General features: G+C 44.1%; 1 protein-coding gene across 3 annotated transcripts; it reads left to right on the forward strand.

The window, feature by feature from the left end:
* The first annotated feature begins 809 nt into the window (after window positions 1–809).
* LOC135538925 (bile salt export pump-like) lies at window positions 810–13,549 on the forward strand. 3 transcript variants are annotated; one of them, XM_064964798.1, is made up of 29 exons: window positions 810–1,046; window positions 1,148–1,227; window positions 1,339–1,357; window positions 1,842–1,871; window positions 1,950–2,001; window positions 2,445–2,707; window positions 3,202–3,289; window positions 3,378–3,511; window positions 4,016–4,187; window positions 4,504–4,628; window positions 5,079–5,253; window positions 5,431–5,544; window positions 5,667–5,777; window positions 5,878–6,003; window positions 6,210–6,413; window positions 6,777–6,947; window positions 7,201–7,402; window positions 7,580–7,646; window positions 7,838–7,925; window positions 8,197–8,370; window positions 8,460–8,564; window positions 8,861–9,022; window positions 9,205–9,408; window positions 9,867–10,108; window positions 10,293–10,449; window positions 10,531–10,728; window positions 10,871–11,077; window positions 12,515–12,661; window positions 12,931–13,549. In XM_064964798.1, the coding sequence occupies exons 2-29, from the start codon at window positions 1,158–1,160 to the stop codon at window positions 13,129–13,131; spliced, it is 4,008 nt and encodes a 1,335-aa protein (XP_064820870.1). In that variant the 5' UTR covers window positions 810–1,046; window positions 1,148–1,157; the 3' UTR covers window positions 13,132–13,549. The 3 variants fall into 3 exon arrangements, with proteins under 3 accessions (XP_064820870.1, XP_064820871.1, XP_064820872.1); XM_064964799.1 differs by lacking the exons at window positions 810–1,046; window positions 1,148–1,227; window positions 1,339–1,357; ... (1 more) ...; window positions 1,950–2,001; window positions 3,202–3,289 and having other exon boundaries at window positions 2,588–2,707; XM_064964800.1 differs by lacking the exons at window positions 810–1,046; window positions 1,148–1,227; window positions 1,339–1,357; ... (14 more) ...; window positions 7,580–7,646; window positions 7,838–7,925 and adding an exon at window positions 7,946–8,054.
* Window positions 13,550–18,187: the final 4,638 nt, after the last annotated feature.

Raw genomic sequence — 18,187 nt, forward strand, 5'->3', positions numbered from 1 at the left:
ACAGGTCTATTCACCTGCTTCCCAATGGTGAGAGAAAACATACCATTTACAGTTGCAATTCACAAACAAAAAGGAAAATTAGTTTGAGTTAAAGTACTACTCCTTGAATAAGGTTGTGGTCTCAAATTGGAAGTGTTGTTGCTTGTTTGTAATGGCTTCCCAACCCCATGAAAGCAAATAAAAGCAACAGTGTTAAGGTAAAACATCCCAGTTCGGAGAAAACCTGTTATGACAAGACTGCTAAAATGCAAATGAAACAGAAATGTATGACCATAATTTCAGACAGATCATATTGGCTTGTTTAGGACTGAAGAGGACAGCAGCCCTGAGGGTGATGACCTGGAAGTTGTTTGACTTAGCTTCAACTCTTGGAAAGTATTCTGTCTTCACACACGGTTTGTGTTTACATGCAGAAGGGTCGATAAACTGTAATATCTTTAGAAGTAATCAATGTGATACGATGAATGTGTAACACTGAGCTCAATCATCGATGGATGTCTTATATATTTTGCCATGGTCTTTGATCACTTAAAAAAAATCCTAGAACAAAAGTTGGCGTACCTCAGATTGTTAATATCATGACTTGTTATGTATTCTTGAAAATGATTATCTGACATTCTCATAACATCCATTGGATTGTTTTTTGTACCATGCTCTCTCCTTCTCTTTGCATAGCTGGGTCATCGGCCCCTTGGGCAGTGCGAACCGACAGGACACTTACCTCTAAACACGATCGTATGACCCCAAGTTCCAGCCTGGACCTGGCTTGTTTGTTCAATAAGTACGTGGTGTAGAGGGCCTCAGCCTCTTCCAGCCCACACTCACCCTATCAGTCTACTCTTTACCCACTATCAGTGACCACCTACCATCTCTACAAACATACAGTGGTGGCACCAAGCTGTCAGGTGGCAGCACGTCTTAGTACGGACTGGAGACCATTAGTGTACAATTGGATCGGCTATAATGTAAAGAAGCAGAATCCAAAAGGATTTTAGTGCAAAGAGGAGATACATTGTTTTTTATTGGATTTGGGAAACAACAAGTTGGTAGGTATCTCAGTGATAATACAATACATTTCAAATGGGATGTATTTTGGCTTTGTAATTCATTTTTATTATATATCTTTCCTCTTATAAATATATTGTAGACAGTCCAGGATGCCTGCTGGATCAGTGAAATTACACAGCATCAAAAAGCTGGGAGAAGAAAACAATGGTTTTGATGAAGGTACACCTGCATAAATATGATTATGTTCAATGCATCATTTTGATGTCATTTTCCTGACATAAACAATGCTTTTGAAAAGTATAATATTTCTTTATCATCTCTTTATTACAGAACCGAACGACGCATACATGTAAGTGCATCTTCCTCAGATAAAAAAAACAAACACTTTTCATGATTTATATTCTGTGTGGTTTGTGTTCTTGTTGGTAAAATTGATAAATTAAACAAAAGAAGTTTATGGATTTTTTAGTCAGTTAAGAACAAATTCTTATTTACAATGATGGCCAACTTTGGCCAAACCCGGACGATGCTGGGACATTGATGGCCGACCCTGGCCAAACCCGGACGATGCTGGGACAATGATGGCCTACCCTGGCCAAACCCGGACGATGCTGGGACAATTGTGCCACACTATGGGACTCCCAATCCCAGCCGGTTGTGATACAGCCTGGAATCGAACCAGGATCTGTAGTGACGCCTCTAACACTGAGATGCAGTGCCTTAGACCACTGTGCCACTCTGGAGCCCATTTCCTATAATGTTTCTCAGAATTGTGACACATAAAAACAAGGTCACATTTAAATAATAGTAAGTTCTTTTTTTCTTTGCTGCAGGATGATGGGGAACCCGAAACAGGACACAAAGTAAGTCTCTCTTCTCCCCTTACATTATTCCCCCTCATGTCCTTTAGGCTTTGACTCATTTCTCTGTGATTGTCCCAGGTCTCCAAACAAGAAGAAGGAAGCTGCTATCAGGATTGGCTTCTTTCAGCTGGTAAAGTATTTTATTTGTGTTTCTTTTCATAGAGATGAAACTAAACAGTATCGAACTCTCGGGTTCCTTCAGTGAATTCCCTGTGCGGCTGTGTTGTGTAGTGTAGTGTGAAGGTCACATGAAGACGTTTTTATGTGATCTCATGTGTGGGAGAGCAGGTTCATAACTCTCGTACATAAGAACTTTAAACCACAACTGGACTGGAAATCTTCAGAAATGAGAATGGAGCATCATGGGCCAGACTTATCACACAATGGGGTGCCTTTGTTGTGACAATGACAATATTAAAATCTACATGGTTACAGTGATTAAAGCATGCATATTTTGTCCAGGTAGTACATACTGAGACGGTAGGTCAGATTATCAGAACACCTGTTGTGATGACTGACCCATTGGTTGGTTGTGTGTGTTCGGTGTGTGTGTGTGTGTGTGTGTATTTGCAGTTCCGTTTCGCCACATGCCGGGAGACCCTGATGATGGTGGGGGGTAGTGTGTGTGCCTTCCTCCACGGTTCTGCCCAGCCTCTCATGCTGCTGGTGTTCGGGATGCTCACCGACACCTTCATCGAGTACGACATCGAGTTACAGGAGCTCCTGGACCCCAGGAAGGAATGTATCAACAACACCATACAGTGGAAGAACCAGTCAGCATGGACAGACTGGCTGGACAGCAATAACACTGATAAGATGAAGAATTTAACATGCGGGTAAGTCCTATTCGTTGCTGCACACAAGAGTAGGACGTTGCTCTACATGGAATTTCTATATCAAGGATTGAGGATAGAAAGATGTATTTTATTTGACAACTATATTAGCCTACTGTCATGGGCACAGGGAAAATTGTCTCTTTATGTATTTTAGGGTAAGGTTAGGGTCTTCTTGTTGTCTCAAGCTGTTGTCTTTTGTAATTTGTGTACAGATGTAGACTCTTAATTTGCAGGAAAACTTTCCTGCGATGCATGACATGTAAAACCTGTAGTGTATTCAAGGTTTAATAAAGCTTCTGATGGCTATAATTCCACTTTGAAATGTCAGACTTGATTTTCCCTTACAAAAAATGTAACAACCCCTACAAAAATGTCAATTAATTATAATCCACATAATAATTTACATTCCCTGTAACTGCAGGATTATATTATTTTCCTGCTGGAGCAAACTGGCTGAAATTAAGATCCTACATCTGTATGACACTCATTTTCAGGCTTCTGGACATTGAGTATGAGATGACCAATTTTGCTTACTATTACGTTGCCATTGGATGCGCAGTTTTCTTGTTAGGATACCTTCAAGTAAGTTTGCATCAACATACTGAGTTCAAGCAGTTTGATGACAGAGCGCTAGATCTCGATTGCTTTGAATGCCTTATTTCTCTTTTAGATCTCGTTGTGGGTGACGTCTGCAGCGCGACAGATCCAGATCATCAGAAAGATGTACTTCAGGAAGGTGATGAGGATGGAGATCGGCTGGTTCGACTGCAACTCGACTGGAGAGTTAAACACACGCATGTCAGAGTAAGAGAAAAACACAGACCAAATTCCCCTGTTAGGTTTTAATAGAAAACGCTCTGGGAACATTTGCATTTCCTATCATGCTTAGAACCAGTACAGATGTAGGATTTTAATTTGATCACTCTTTATTTGCTGAGAATTTTCCTGCATAGCAGGAAATGTAAAATTGTAGCGTATTTGAGTTTTAAAAAGAACTGTTAGGGAAATTCTGCAGTTCTATAAAGTATACAGGTACTCGGATCCAATAATTTTGTTCCCTGGTTGGGCGTTGAAATTTCAGACTTTATTTGCCCTAACAAAACATGTATTAATTCCTACAAAAATGTCCATTAATTATGGTCCACATAATAATTCACATTTCTTGTTGCTGCAGGATTATTTTTCTACTTTAGCAAACTGGCCCAAATTAAGAATATATATCTGTAGATGTTCTTGAATTTGACCTGACCTGGAAAAACGCTAATGACTCTCATGTCTCTGTCTGTGGTGTACTCCGCTATTTCACAGTGACATCAACAAGATCAATGACGCCATTGCGGATCAAGTGAGCATCTTTATCCAGCGCTTCACCACCTTCGTGTGCGGTTTTGCGATGGGCTTTGTGAAAGGATGGAAGTTAACGCTCGTCATCATCGCAGCCAGCCCACTAATTGGAGTCGGGGCCGCCCTCATGGCTCTGGTAGGATGGTCAACGTCAATCAATGTGGTCACTTCCTGTCCCAATAAACTGAAACGGTCCCTTTCCTTCCCTCCTCTCCGTTTAACTCTGTTAGGAATGGATAGATGAAAGCAATTTACTAGTGGTCACTTAGTAAAGGAGACAATGAAAGTAAAAGGCGACAAGGAAAGCTCATTTATGAGTATTAGGACTAGGCCTATAATTTACATTGATAATTTACTATGTGTCGATTCTCAATGAGCTCCATTGATGTGGGAGTTAGTGAGTGTACTGTACTGACTGCACCTTTCTACTTACCACCTCTGCTCTCGTCTAGTTTGTGGCCAAGCTGACGGGTCAGGAGCTGCAGGCCTATGCTAAGGCTGGAGCCGTGGCCGACGAGGTGCTCACCTCCATCAGAACAGTGGCTGCTTTCGGAGGAGAGCTCAAGGAAGTGGAGAGGTAATATAATAGCATGACAGAAACTGACCTAACAATTTCTCCTTTAGCTATTTGCTGAATTTGTAAGTGTCAATACTCGCCACACAAATGTGACATTCTTTACCTTGATCAACCTCACTATATACGGTTAAATTCCATTCATTGTTTTCTCCTTAAGGGGCAACTAGTAGCACCACCTTACATATTATATTGAGTGCTGGGCCTCTATCCCAGTTTAAAGGGACTCTCCAGAACTTTTGTATAATTTCAGCCAGTAGTTTTGAAAGTAGTGCTCACGAGCCAAAACGGGTCCCTGCTTTTTGTGTACTACGTCATCCAATTGTGTAATTCCAATCCTGCAAAAGAAAAATCACAATTGTTTGTTGGATTTTGTATGATATGTTACGATTTTGTTGTGCTTAAGATCCCGGAATGCATCTTTAACCCTCTGTCACTTTCTCTCTCTCCCAGGTATGACAAGAACCTGATCTCAGCTCAGCGTTGGGGCATCAGGAAGGGCCTGATCATGGGCTTCTTCACAGGCTACATGTGGTTTATCATCTTCCTGTGTTACGCCCTGGCCTTCTGGTACGGATCCAGCCTAGTGGTGGACACACAGGAGTACAGCCCCGGAACACTGTTACAGGTACTATTTAGTAAACATACGGCCAACACCATGAAGTATACTTTATAAAGAGTCCGTAAGTAGATCAGCTATAGAATCACATTTCTTTGGTTTATGAATGAATAATAAACAGTAAGAGCTTAAAAAAATAATGGTCACCTCATCTGTCCTGTGCATCTGTCTTGTCTGTCATCGCAGGTTTTCTTTGGCGTGCTGATAGCAGCCCTGAACTTAGGGCAGGCATCTCCATGTCTGGAGGCATTTGCTGCAGGAAGAGGAGCTGCTACCATCATCTTTGAGACCATCGACAGGGTGGGAATCTCAACATTGTTGGAGAATTTCATTGATCATTCAATTTAATGTGTGTGCACGCTCACTTTACACAGCCCTGGGGGTTAACACTGCCATTTGTCTGGCTGTGTCACTGTGCCTAGGAGCCGGACATCGACTGCCTCTCAGAAGCAGGGTACAAACTGGACAAGGTCAAAGGGGACATTGAGTTCCATAACGTCACCTTTCACTACCCATCCAGACCTGAAGTCGTGGTACTGTGGCTTAGTATTTCCTATAACGACAACATGCATCTGATTATTGTGGAATATTTCCTTAAAGATGCAGTCTGTAATTTGCTTTGTGTCTTGCCAGATCCTGGACAAGCTGAGTGTAGCAGTGAATTCTGGCGAGACGACCGCCTTTGTGGGGCCCAGTGGAGCTGGGAAGAGTACCGCCGTGCAGCTCATCCAACGTTTCTATGACCCCAAGGAGGGCATGGTATGTTATCGTCCATGACATATATTTAACATGATGTAACACATTCATTCACATTCAAATAATACTACTTCTATCAGTACAAAAGTGCACCTCCACTAAAGTGTATCACTGAGAGAGTCTTTAGAGGAAATAGTGTAGAGACATTTTAAATGTCCCTTTTTTCTCCCTCCAATTCTATCTTTCCCCTTGTTTATGCCTTGTCTCAGGTGACCTTGGATGGCCATGACATCAGAGGCCTGAACATCCAATGGCTACGCTCGTTGATGGGTGTCGTGGAGCAGGAGCCTGTGCTGTTTGCCACAACCATCGCCGAGAACATCCGCTACGGTCGCCCCGGAGTCACCCTGGATGACATCATCCACGCAACCAAGGAGGCTAATGCCTACAACTTTATCATGGACCTACCACAGGTGAGGTTGACAGCATTTAGCGCGCTATACATTGAGGGCTAGTGTAACCGGTGTGAAATGGCTAGCTAGTTAGCGGGGGAGACTTTGAAGTAGTTGTTTCGCGGCTTTTATGGAGCGATAGGTAACGATGCTTCAAGCCCAGGCAGGGGCGAGGAGAGGGACGGAAGGAAAACTGTTACACTAACATGACAACGATAGTCCTATCTGGAACCCAGTCTACTTATTTGTGACTTTTGTCTCCAGTGTTTTTCAAAGGCTTAAAAACGTTCAACATTACTGACTCAACATCTACTGTCTACTGTCTATCTACTGTCACATGGCCTTTCAGTTCAATGACATAAAGACTTGTGATTGGTGAAACAGAAATTTGACACACTGGTGGGAGAGGGTGGAGGTCAGATGAGCGGCGGTCAGAAGCAGCGCATCGCCATCGCCCGGGCCCTGGTCAGGAAACCCCGGATCCTACTGCTGGACATGGCCACCTCCGCTCTGGACAATGAGAGTGAGGCTGTGGTACAGGAGGCACTGGACAAAGTGAGTGGGTTGCATCCCAAATAGCACCCTATTCCCTAAATAAAGCAGGAAGTGACTAGGAAGTATCTCTGCTAGGATCAATTAATTATAGTAATAATAGTTAGGATAACTCTGATAGATTGTGTTCGTGTATCATCTTTCATACAACATGATCAGGCCTAAGTAGGTGACAAATGGTAGAAAAACAACCATGAAAATAACCATATTTACAGTAGCCAGGTAGGATAACGGTCTGGTGTTTATCTCCTATAAGGTACGCAATGGCCGCACCACCATCTCCATAGCCCATCGCCTGTCCACCATTAAGAACGCGGACGTGATCGTGGGCTACGAGCATGGGCGGGCGGTGGAGAGGGGCAAGCATGATGAGCTGCTGGAGAGGAAGGGTGTTTACTTCACTCTGGTCACCCTACAAAGCCAAGGAGACAAGGCTCTCAACCAGAAGGCCAGACAGAGTAGGTCCCTATGAGATCAATGCATCCCCATCCTCTGCCAAAATTCTAAAGTTGACTTGCACACACTTTTGTCAACATAACAAGTATTAAGAGAGAAATGAATGTGCAGGAACACTTTTAACAAAACATTTCTTATAACATTTTGTATAATAACCTCCTTCCTTTTGCCTGTGTCAGTGGCGGGCAATGACGAGCCAGAGCAGAAGAGTTTATCCAGGGCCGGGAGTTACAGGGCCAGTTTCAGGTACTGTAGAACTACATCTCTCATGATGCACTTCACATCCTTTTCACAAGGCCTCACTCATATCTGGTTACAGTGATTCCGACACACATCTGGGTGAAGCACGGCAGACATTTTGTGCCAGAATGCTGACTGACGGTGTCATTTTGCGTCTCGGTAGTGCGTTGACTTGGTGCTTGTCTGTTGTTGTGCAGATCCTCTATCAGGAAGAGGACCCGCTCACAGCTGTCCAACCTCATTCCAGAAGCAGAATCCTTCATATCTCAGGCAGACGCGGGCAAGGTCTGTGTGTGTGTTTTGTGTGTGTGTGTGTGTGTGTGTGAGAGAGAGAGAGAGAGAGAGAGAGAGAGAGAAGGAGGTTGGAGTCATCAACAGAGTTAAACGGGGTTACTTGCCACTTACTCTTTCCAGGTAATCTACAGTTTACATGTGTGCATTTGTTATGCATGCATCCATAGTCCATACACGTGTGTGTATATATATATATATATATATATATATATATATATATATATATATATATATATATATATATATGTCTTAATGTGTCCAGAGTGCCTTTGTGGAGGAGGAAGAGGTGGAAGAGCAAGTTGAGCCTGCTCCAGTGACCAGGATCCTGAAGTACAATGCCCCTGAATGGCCCTACATGCTGTTTGGAACCATCGGAGCTGCTGTCAACGGAGGAGTCAACCCAGTGTACTCTCTGCTCTTCAGTCAGATTCTGGCGGTAAGGTGGAGGGCTCTAGTATTGACCAAAACAGTCTTCATTGAATATCGGTTCATTAGCTTAATCAGTGTATGTGTGTGTTGCTGTAGACATTCTCCATACCAGACCTAGAGGCTCAGAGGAGGGAGATCAATGGCATCTGCATGTTCTTTGTGCTGGTCGGAGTGACTTCCTTCATCACCCAGATGCTCCAAGTACATGTCCCTCCCTCCCTCCCTCCCTCCCTCCCTCCCTCCCTCCCTCCCTCCCTCCCTCCCTCCCTCCCTCCCTCCCTCCCTCCCTCCCTCCCTCCCTCCCTCCCTCCCTCCCTCCCTCCCTCCCTCCCTCCCTCCCTCCCTCCCATCCTTTATGTTCACCTTTCTTAATCTTCACATCAACTGGATCCTTTCTCCTGCTTCTCTAAACTCTGCGACAAGTGAAGCCTATTTCTCTGTGTTTTTTGTCATTCATTTCCCTTAACCTGATCTGATGGTGTGGGTTTCTCCCCCAGGGCTATGCCTTCTCTAAGTCTGGGGAGCTGCTGACAAGGCGCTTGAGGAGGATGGGTTTCCACGCCATGTTGGGTCAGGAGGTGGGCTGGTTTGATGACCACAGGAACAGCCCCGGGGCTCTGACCACACGGCTGGCCACTGACGCTTCCCAGGTCCAAGGGGTCAGTATGGACCTCATATAGTCCCCATAGAGGGCAGTTACCAGACCCCAGACCAAATAGTACTAGTGTGGAACTAATGCAGCAGACCCAAAAGGCAACCTCACCCATCTGGCATTCTGGGTAAATAACCTATTCCGAACCCAAATTGATTGATTGATTACCGCTCCCTCATTCTCTCCTAGGCCACGGGCTCTCAGATCGGAATGATCGTTAACTCTCTGACCAACATTGGCGTTGCCGTCATCATTTCCTTCTACTTCAGCTGGAAGCTCAGCCTGGTCATCCTGTGCTTCCTGCCATTCCTGGCTTTGTCCGGAGGCTTCCAGGCTAAGATGCTCACTGGCTTCGCCAAGCAGGACAAACAGGCCATGGAGGATGCAGGACGGGTAGGCTACAGTACTCCACCGTACTCCACCGTACTCCACCGACTCACTGGCCAGGGCTGTTTGTAACACAGGCTGGAGTCACAAAGTGCTACTGTGACTGGAAGTGAATTGTCATTGAAGCAAGGCTGTACACTAACTTCTCACATGAGTTATCAATACGTTATCAACATGTGTCTCGAAAGCTTCTGTTAGGGTCATTCAAGCAAAGTCACTACTACAGAACTTCCCTTGTGTCAGATTGTAAGATATTTCAGCCTGTAACTATTGTAATGTCTGTTATAGACATCAGGTGAGCGCTTCCTGAAACAGTCACAGTAGACCCACTGGAGAGCTTATCTTACAGTGTGGTAGAGATAATGCGTGTCGTCCCTGTACTGTAGACAGTTCCTACTTCCTGTTCGAGACTTACAAGGTGGTAGTGGTGGGTGGTTGTGACATCACTGTGGTATCTTTTGTAGATCTCTGGCGAGGCCCTGAACAACATCCGCACCATCGCGGGGCTGGGGAAGGAACAGCGCTTTGTGGAGATGTACGAGGCTCACCTGGAGGCTCCGTACCAGGCCGCCAAGCAGAAGGCCAACGTGTACGGCGCCTGCTACGGCTTCGCCCAGTGTGTCGTCTTCATGGCCAACAGCGCCTCCTACAGGTTTGGAGGGTACCTGGTGCGCCAGGAGGGCCTCCACTTCAGCCTGGTCTTCAGGTGAGAGAAACTGTCTGCCTGCCTGTCCGTCTGCCTTTCTGCCTGTCTACCTGCATACCTGTCAACAATATAAACAGACCATGAAATCACATTGTCCAAGATGTATTCTACTACCTCCGCCACCTTTGTTTATTTCTTTATATGAACTTGACTAAACCCCATTGTCTCTCTGTGATTGGTTCAGAGTGATCTCAGCCATAGTGACCAGTGGCACAGCACTGGGCCGAGCCTCTTCCTACACACCAGACTACGCCAAAGCCAAGATCTCAGCTGCCCGTTTTTTCCAGCTCCTCGACCGCGTGCCAAAGATCCGCGTCTACAGCAACGAGGGGGACAAATGGGTACATGTCGCCCGCGCACGCACACATAAACACGCACTCACTCTCTCTGTCTTGCTCACGCCCCCTCTCTCTCTCGTCCAGCCTGATTTCAGAGGGAACTTAGAGTTCATTGACTGTAAGTTCACGTACCCGACCCGGCCAGACATCCAGGTGCTGAACGGCCTCAACGTGTCGGTAAAGCCCGGCCAGACGCTGGCCTTCGTGGGCAGCAGCGGCTGTGGGAAGAGCACCAGCGTCCAGCTACTGGAGAGATTCTATGACCCCGACCAGGGCAAAGTGGTGAGTCCTCAGTTTCTCTCAGCAGCACGCAATATCCCCATATATGTCTCTAGAGGTATAAAGACTGTAAGAGGGTGGGGGTATCCTGGGAGCTGGATTAGTTCACAGGAAAGTTGACTGGATTTTCCACGTTGCATTGCAGATTATTGATGGCCATGACTCGACTCAGGTCAACGTCTCGTACCTGCGCTCCAAGATCGGCATCGTATCCCAGGAGCCCATTCTGTTTGACTGCAGCATCGGAGACAACATCAAGTACGGAGACAACCTGCGCGAAGTCAGCATGAATGACATTATCTCCGCATCCAAGAAAGCCCAGCTCCACGACTTTGTCATGACACTACCTGAGGTAATGCTTCTGTCAGTGTACGAACTTAAAACAACACTGTCAGTGTACTAACTTAAAACAACACAGTCAGTGTACGAACTTAAAACAACACTGTCAGTGTACTAACTTAAAACAACACTGTCAGTGTACTAACGTAAAAACAACACTGTCAGTGTACTAACGTAAAAACAACACTGTCAGTGTACTAACTTCAAACAACACAGTCAGTGTACTAACTTAAAACAACACTGTCAGTGTACTAACGTAAAAACAACACTGTCAGTGTACTAACGTAAAAACAACACAGTCAGTGTACTAACTTCAAACAACACGGTCAGTGTACTAACTTAAAACAACACTGTCAGTGTACTAACTTAAAACAACACGGTCAGTGTACTAACGTAAAAACAACACTGTCAGTGTACTAACTTCAAACAACACTGTCAGTGTACTAACGTAAAAACAACACTGTCAGTGTACTAACTTCAAACAACACTGTCAGTGTACTAACGTAAAAACAACACGGTCAGTGTACTAACGTAAAAACAACACTGTCAGTGTACTAACTTCAAACAACACGGTCAGTGTACTAACGTAAAAACAACACTGTCAGTGTACTAACTTAAAACAACACGGTCAGTGTACTAACTTCAAACAACACAGTCAGTGTACGAACTTAAAACAACACTGTCAGTGTACTAACTTAAAACAACACTGTCAGTGTACTAACGTAAAAACAACACTGTCAGTGTACTAACTTCAAACAACACTGTCAGTGTACTAACGTAAAAACAACACGGTCAGTGTACTAACGTAAAAACAACACTGTCAGTGTACAAACTTCAAACAACACGGTCAGTGTACTAACGTAAAAACAACACTGTCAGTGTACTAACTTAAAACAACACGGTCAGTGTACTAACTTCAAACAACACAGTCAGTGTACTAACTTAAAACAACACTGTCAGTGTACTAACATAAAAACAACACTGTCAGTGTACTAACGTAAAAACAACACAGTCAGTGTACTAACTTCAAACAACACGGTCAGTGTACTAACTTAAAACAACACTGTCAGTGTACTAACTTAAAACAACACGGTCAGTGTACTAACGTAAAAACAACACGGTCAGTGTACTAACGTAAAAACAACACGGTCAGTGTACTAACGTAAAAAAAACTCTGTCAGTGTACTAACTTAAAACAAGACAAAATTGCAAGTTTGTAGCACCATTAGGAAGGAAACGCCAACGATTTAGATATGGCATTTAAATCAGTTGTGGCCAGATACTCTAACATCTTTGTTTCTATCAAAGATACCCGCACACTAAGATCCAAATACAAATGTCCAGTTTTTGGGCCAAACTTCTAGTCACAAAAACTCTGTCACAGTATAGCCTGCATCTGTAGCCCTTTGTCTGACACAGTAGTCTTTAAAGTTAGAATTTCTCCCTTTAGAAATACGACACCAACGTAGGTTCCCAGGGCTCCCAGCTCTCTCGGGGACAGAAGCAGCGCATAGCAATCGCCAGAGCGATCATCCGCGACCCTAAGATCCTGCTACTGGACGAAGCCACTTCAGCCCTGGACACGGAGAGCGAGAAGGTAATGCCTCCATGACAACCGCCTGACATCACCACAAGCAGTAGAAGAAGTCCTGAACCTGATAAGGATAGATTCAATTTATACAGATCTTTCAATTCCGAATAGCTTTAGAATTGGTATGAGGCGAGGCAAGCATGCAATTTGCCTGAATGGGGCAGAGGCAGTAATCAAGTAATCATGGTGAGTCATGGGTGATTGTGAAATCAGCTAAAAGCTTTGTGTGTGGGTGTGTGTATATGTGTGTGTGTGTATGCGTCCGTGCGTTACAGACGGTGCAAGAGGCGCTGGATAAAGCGAGGGAGGGCCGAACCTGCATCGTCATCGCCCACCGTCTCTCCACCATCCAGAACTCTGACATCATCGCCGTTATGTCCAGGGGCTTCGTCATCGAACAGGGACCACATGACCAGCTCATGGCTCTCAAAGGGGCCTATTACAAACTTGTCACCACCGGTGCACCAATCAGCTAACTCCTCAGGGTTATAGGAGCCAAACCAGGAAATGCCTGTTCAGGTCATCACAATATTTATTTTGCAGAAGGAATCCTGTCAACCGTCACACATTCTTTAGTTTTAGTTGGTCATGCTGTGTACTCATTTGTTGTCGTTACATTTAAACAGAACTATGGCTGGTATGCGTTCATTACTTGTATATACTGTGGTGTACAAAATGAAGGATTAGTTCAATGACCTTGTTGAAGACATGTATTCAAGGTGGGCTTTCTGGTGTTCATAATTCTGCTCTATTAGTTGTCTTACATTGACACAGGGCAGTGGTAAGTCTGAGACATACTGTAGGTCTGAGCGGCTACCTTTTTATATTTGACTCTTTACTTTGTTTTGTAATGAACTGTATTGCATAAGAATAAATTGAATCCAAATATCTACACTGAGGGTATGAAGTAACTGTTTACGATTGTCGACCGTTTGTGCTGTGCTTATTACCATTATACATTTGTGATTTTAAAATGTTTTTGATTTCAAATTGAACCTTTATTCTTTGAACCAAATATGGTGCATTTAAATTGCCTGCCGACAATAATGCATTCTACAACAGTTGATTTTCCTTAGTCAAAGGTTAAGATAACAGACTCATTGAAGAGCCTGGGACAGTCTAGTACCACAGACAAGTACTACAGACTAGTACTACAGTATTCTCTACATCGGGTCTTGTTGACGCTTCCATGACTGACACCGTGACGCCCTGACCTGACACCAGGATGGGATTTGCTGCATCCATCCGTCAGAGGTAATGTGTGATCACACTGCTCTGACCTTAAGGAATGGAGTCTTCATCAGTGCATCCCAGATTCCCAGCACCCAGACAGGGGTGAATCAGTATGCCGGTGAAGCAATATAATCTTTCCTGGCTCTCTGCTCACATTCTATACACTTAGAGGACACTGTTTTACTTTGTGCCATGTAGCGTCAATACAATATTGATTGATACCGGCGCGCCTTAGACAGGTCCTGGAATCAAGTGTGGTGGTGAATGTCTGGGTCTCTGTTGACTTAATGGGTGAGAAGTGGGGCTAACGTGCTCTACTATGTCTTGTCCACTATTGCCCAGTGCAAAAGGACTGAGTTTGTGTTTTCAATCTCAAGTCATCAACCTCCACGATGTTATCCACTTGTAAAGATGAGTCACCATCCCTGACCTTATTGTTGAACTACTGTAGCTCAGATTTGAAGTCCAATACTGTCTCTGTCCTACTAGTCCTATACTGTCTCTGTCCTACTAGTCCTATACTGTCTCTGTCCTATTAGTCCTATACTGTCTCTGTTCTACTAGTCCTATACTGTCTCTGTCCTACTAGTCCTATACTGTCTCTGTCCTACTAGTCCTATACTGTCTCTGTCCTACTAGTCCTATACTGTCTCTGTCTTACTAGTCCTATACTGTCTCTGTCCTACTAGTCCTATACTGTGTCTCTCCTACTAGTCCTGTACTGTCTCTCTCCAACTAGTCCTATACTGTCTCTGTCCTACTAGTCCTATACTGTCTCTGTCTTACTAGTCCTATACTGTCTCTGTCCTACTAGTCCTATACTGTCTCTGTCTTACTAGTCCTATACTGTCTCTGTCCTACTAGTCCTATACTGTCTCTGTCTTACTAGTCCTATACTGTCTCTGTCCTACTAGTCCTATACTGTCTCTGTCTTACTAGTCCTATACTGTCTCTGTTCTACTAGTCCTATACTGTCTCTGTCCTACTAGTCCTATACTGTCTCTGTCCTACTAGTCCTATACTGTCTCTGTCCTACTAGTCCTATACTGTCTCTGTCCTACTAGTCCTATACTGTCTCTGTCCTACTAGTCCTATACTGTCTCTGTCCTACTAGTCCTGTACTGTCTCTGTCCTACTAGTCCTATACTGTCTCTGTCCTACTAGTCCTATACTGTCTCTGTCCTACTAGACCTGTACTGTCTCTGTCCTACTAGTCCTATACTGTCTCTGTCCTACTAGTCCTATACTGTCTCTGTCTTACTAGTCCTATACTGTCTCTGTCTTACTAGTCCTATACTGTCTCTGTCTTACTAGTCCTATACTGTCTCTGTTCTACTAGTCCTATACTGTCTCCGTCCTACTAGTCAAATACTGTCTCTGTCCTACTAGTCCTATACTGTCTCTGTCTTACTAGTCCTATACTGTCTCTGTCCTACTAGTCCTATACTGTCTCTCTCCTACTAGTCCTGTACTGTCTCTCTCCAACTAGTCCTATACTGTCTCTGTCCTACTAGTCCTATACTGTCTCTGTCCTACTAGTCCTATACTGTCTCTGTCCTACTAGTCCTATACTGTCTCTGTCTTACTAGTCCTATACTGTCTCTGTCCTACTAGTCCTATACTGTCTCTGTCCTACTAGTCCTATACTGTCTCTGTCTTACTAGTCCTATACTGTCTCTGTCTTACTAGTCCTATACTGTCTCTGTCCTACTAGTCCTATACTGTCTCTGTCCTACTAGTCCTATACTGTCTCTGTCTTACTAGTCCTATACTGTCTCTGTCTTACTAGTCCTATACTGTCTCTGTCTTACTAGTCCTATACTGTCTCTGTTCTACTAGTCCTATACTGTCTCTGTCCTACTAGTCCTATACTGTCTCTGTCCTACTAGCCTTATACTGTCTCTGTCCTACTAGTCCTATACTGTCTCTGTCCTACTAGTCCTATACTGTCTCTCCTACTAGTCCTATACTGTCTCTGTCCTATTAGTCCTATACTGTCTCTGTCCTACTAGTCCTGTACTGTCTCTGTCCTATTAGTCCTATACTGTCTCTGTCCTACTAGTCCTGTACTGTCTCTGTCCTACTAGTCCTATACTGTCTCTGTCCTATTAGTCCTATACTGTCTCTGTCCTACTAGTCCTGTACTGTCTCTGTCCTACTAGTCCTATACTGTCTCTGTCCTACTAGTCCTATACTGTCTCTGTCCTACTAGTCCTATACTGTCTCTGTCTTACTAGTCCTATACTGTCTCTGTCCTACTAGTCCTATACTGTCTCTGTCTTACTAGTCCTATACTGTCTCTGTCCTACTAGTCCTATACTGTCTCTGTCTTACTAGTCCTATACTGTCTCTGTCCTACTAGTCCTATACTGTCTCTGTCTTACTAGTCCTATACTGTCTCTGTCTTACTAGTCCTATACTGTCTCTGTCTTACTAGTCCTATACTGTCTCTGTTCTACTAGTCCTATACTGTCTCCGTCCTACTAGTCAAATACTGTCTCTGTCCTACTAGTCCTATACTGTCTCTGTCTTACTAGTCCTATACTGTCTCTGTCCTACTAGTCCTATACTGTCTCTCTCCTACTAGTCCTGTACTGTCTCTCTCCAACTAGTCCTATACTGTCTCTGTCCTACTAGTCCTATACTGTCTCTGTCCTACTAGTCCTATACTGTCTCTGTCCTACTAGTCCTATACTGTCTCTGTCTTACTAGTCCTATACTGTCTCTGTCCTACTAGTCCTATACTGTCTCTGTCCTACTAGTCCTATACTGTCTCTGTCTTACTAGTCCTATACTGTCTCTGTCTTACTAGTCCTATACTGTCTCTGTCCTACTAGTCCTATACTGTCTCTGTCCTACTAGTCCTATACTGTCTCTGTCTTACTAGTCCTATACTGTCTCTGTCTTACTAGTCCTATACTGTCTCTGTCTTACTAGTCCTATACTGTCTCTGTTCTACTAGTCCTATACTGTCTCTGTCCTACTAGTCCTATACTGTCTCTGTCCTACTAGCCTTATACTGTCTCTGTCCTACTAGTCCTATACTGTCTCTGTCCTACTAGTCCTATACTGTCTCTCCTACTAGTCCTATACTGTCTCTGTCCTATTAGTCCTATACTGTCTCTGTCCTACTAGTCCTGTACTGTCTCTGTCCTATTAGTCCTATACTGTCTCTGTCCTACTAGTCCTGTACTGTCTCTGTCCTACTAGTCCTATACTGTCTCTGTCCTATTAGTCCTATACTGTCTCTGTCCTACTAGTCCTGTACTGTCTCTGTCCTACTAGTCCTATACTGTCTCTGTCCTACTAGTCCTATACTGTCTCTGTCCTACTAGTCCTATACTGTCTCTGTCTTACTAGTCCTATACTGTCTCTGTCCTACTAGTCCTATACTGTCTCTGTCTTACTAGTCCTATACTGTCTCTGTCCTACTAGTCCTATACTGTCTCTGTCTTACTAGTCCTATACTGTCTCTGTCCTACTAGTCCTATACTGTCTCTGTCTTACTAGTCCTATACTGTCTCTGTCCTACTAGTCCTATACTGTCTCTGTCTTACTAGTCCTATACTGTCTCTGTTCTACTAGTCCTATACTGTCTCTGTCCTACTAGTCCTATACTGTCTCTGTCCTACTAGTCCTATACTGTCTCTGTCCTACTAGTCCTATACTGTCTCTGTCCTACTAGTCCTATACTGTCTCTGTCCTACTAGTCCTATACTGTCTCTGTCCTACTAGTCCTGTACTGTCTCTGTCCTACTAGTCCTATACTGTCTCTGTCCTACTAGTCCTATACTGTCTCTGTCCTACTAGACCTGTACTGTCTCTGTCCTACTAGTCCTATACTGTCTCTGTCCTACTAGTCCTATACTGTCTCTGTCTTACTAGTCCTATACTGTCTCTGTCTTACTAGTCCTATACTGTCTCTGTCTTACTAGTCCTATACTGTCTCTGTTCTACTAGTCCTATACTGTCTCCGTCCTACTAGTCAAATACTGTCTCTGTCCTACTAGTCCTATACTGTCTCTGTCTTACTAGTCCTATACTGTCTCTGTCCTACTAGTCCTATACTGTCTCTCTCCTACTAGTCCTGTACTGTCTCTCTCCAACTAGTCCTATACTGTCTCTGTCCTACTAGTCCTATACTGTCTCTGTCCTACTAGTCCTATACTGTCTCTGTCCTACTAGTCCTATACTGTCTCTGTCTTACTAGTCCTATACTGTCTCTGTCCTACTAGTCCTATACTGTCTCTGTCCTACTAGTCCTATACTGTCTCTGTCTTACTAGTCCTATACTGTCTC

This window comes from Oncorhynchus masou, unplaced genomic scaffold, assembly GCF_036934945.1.
Source record: "Oncorhynchus masou masou isolate Uvic2021 unplaced genomic scaffold, UVic_Omas_1.1 unplaced_scaffold_19___fragment_2___debris, whole genome shotgun sequence".
NCBI classification, from domain to species: Eukaryota; Metazoa; Chordata; class Actinopteri; order Salmoniformes; family Salmonidae; genus Oncorhynchus; species Oncorhynchus masou.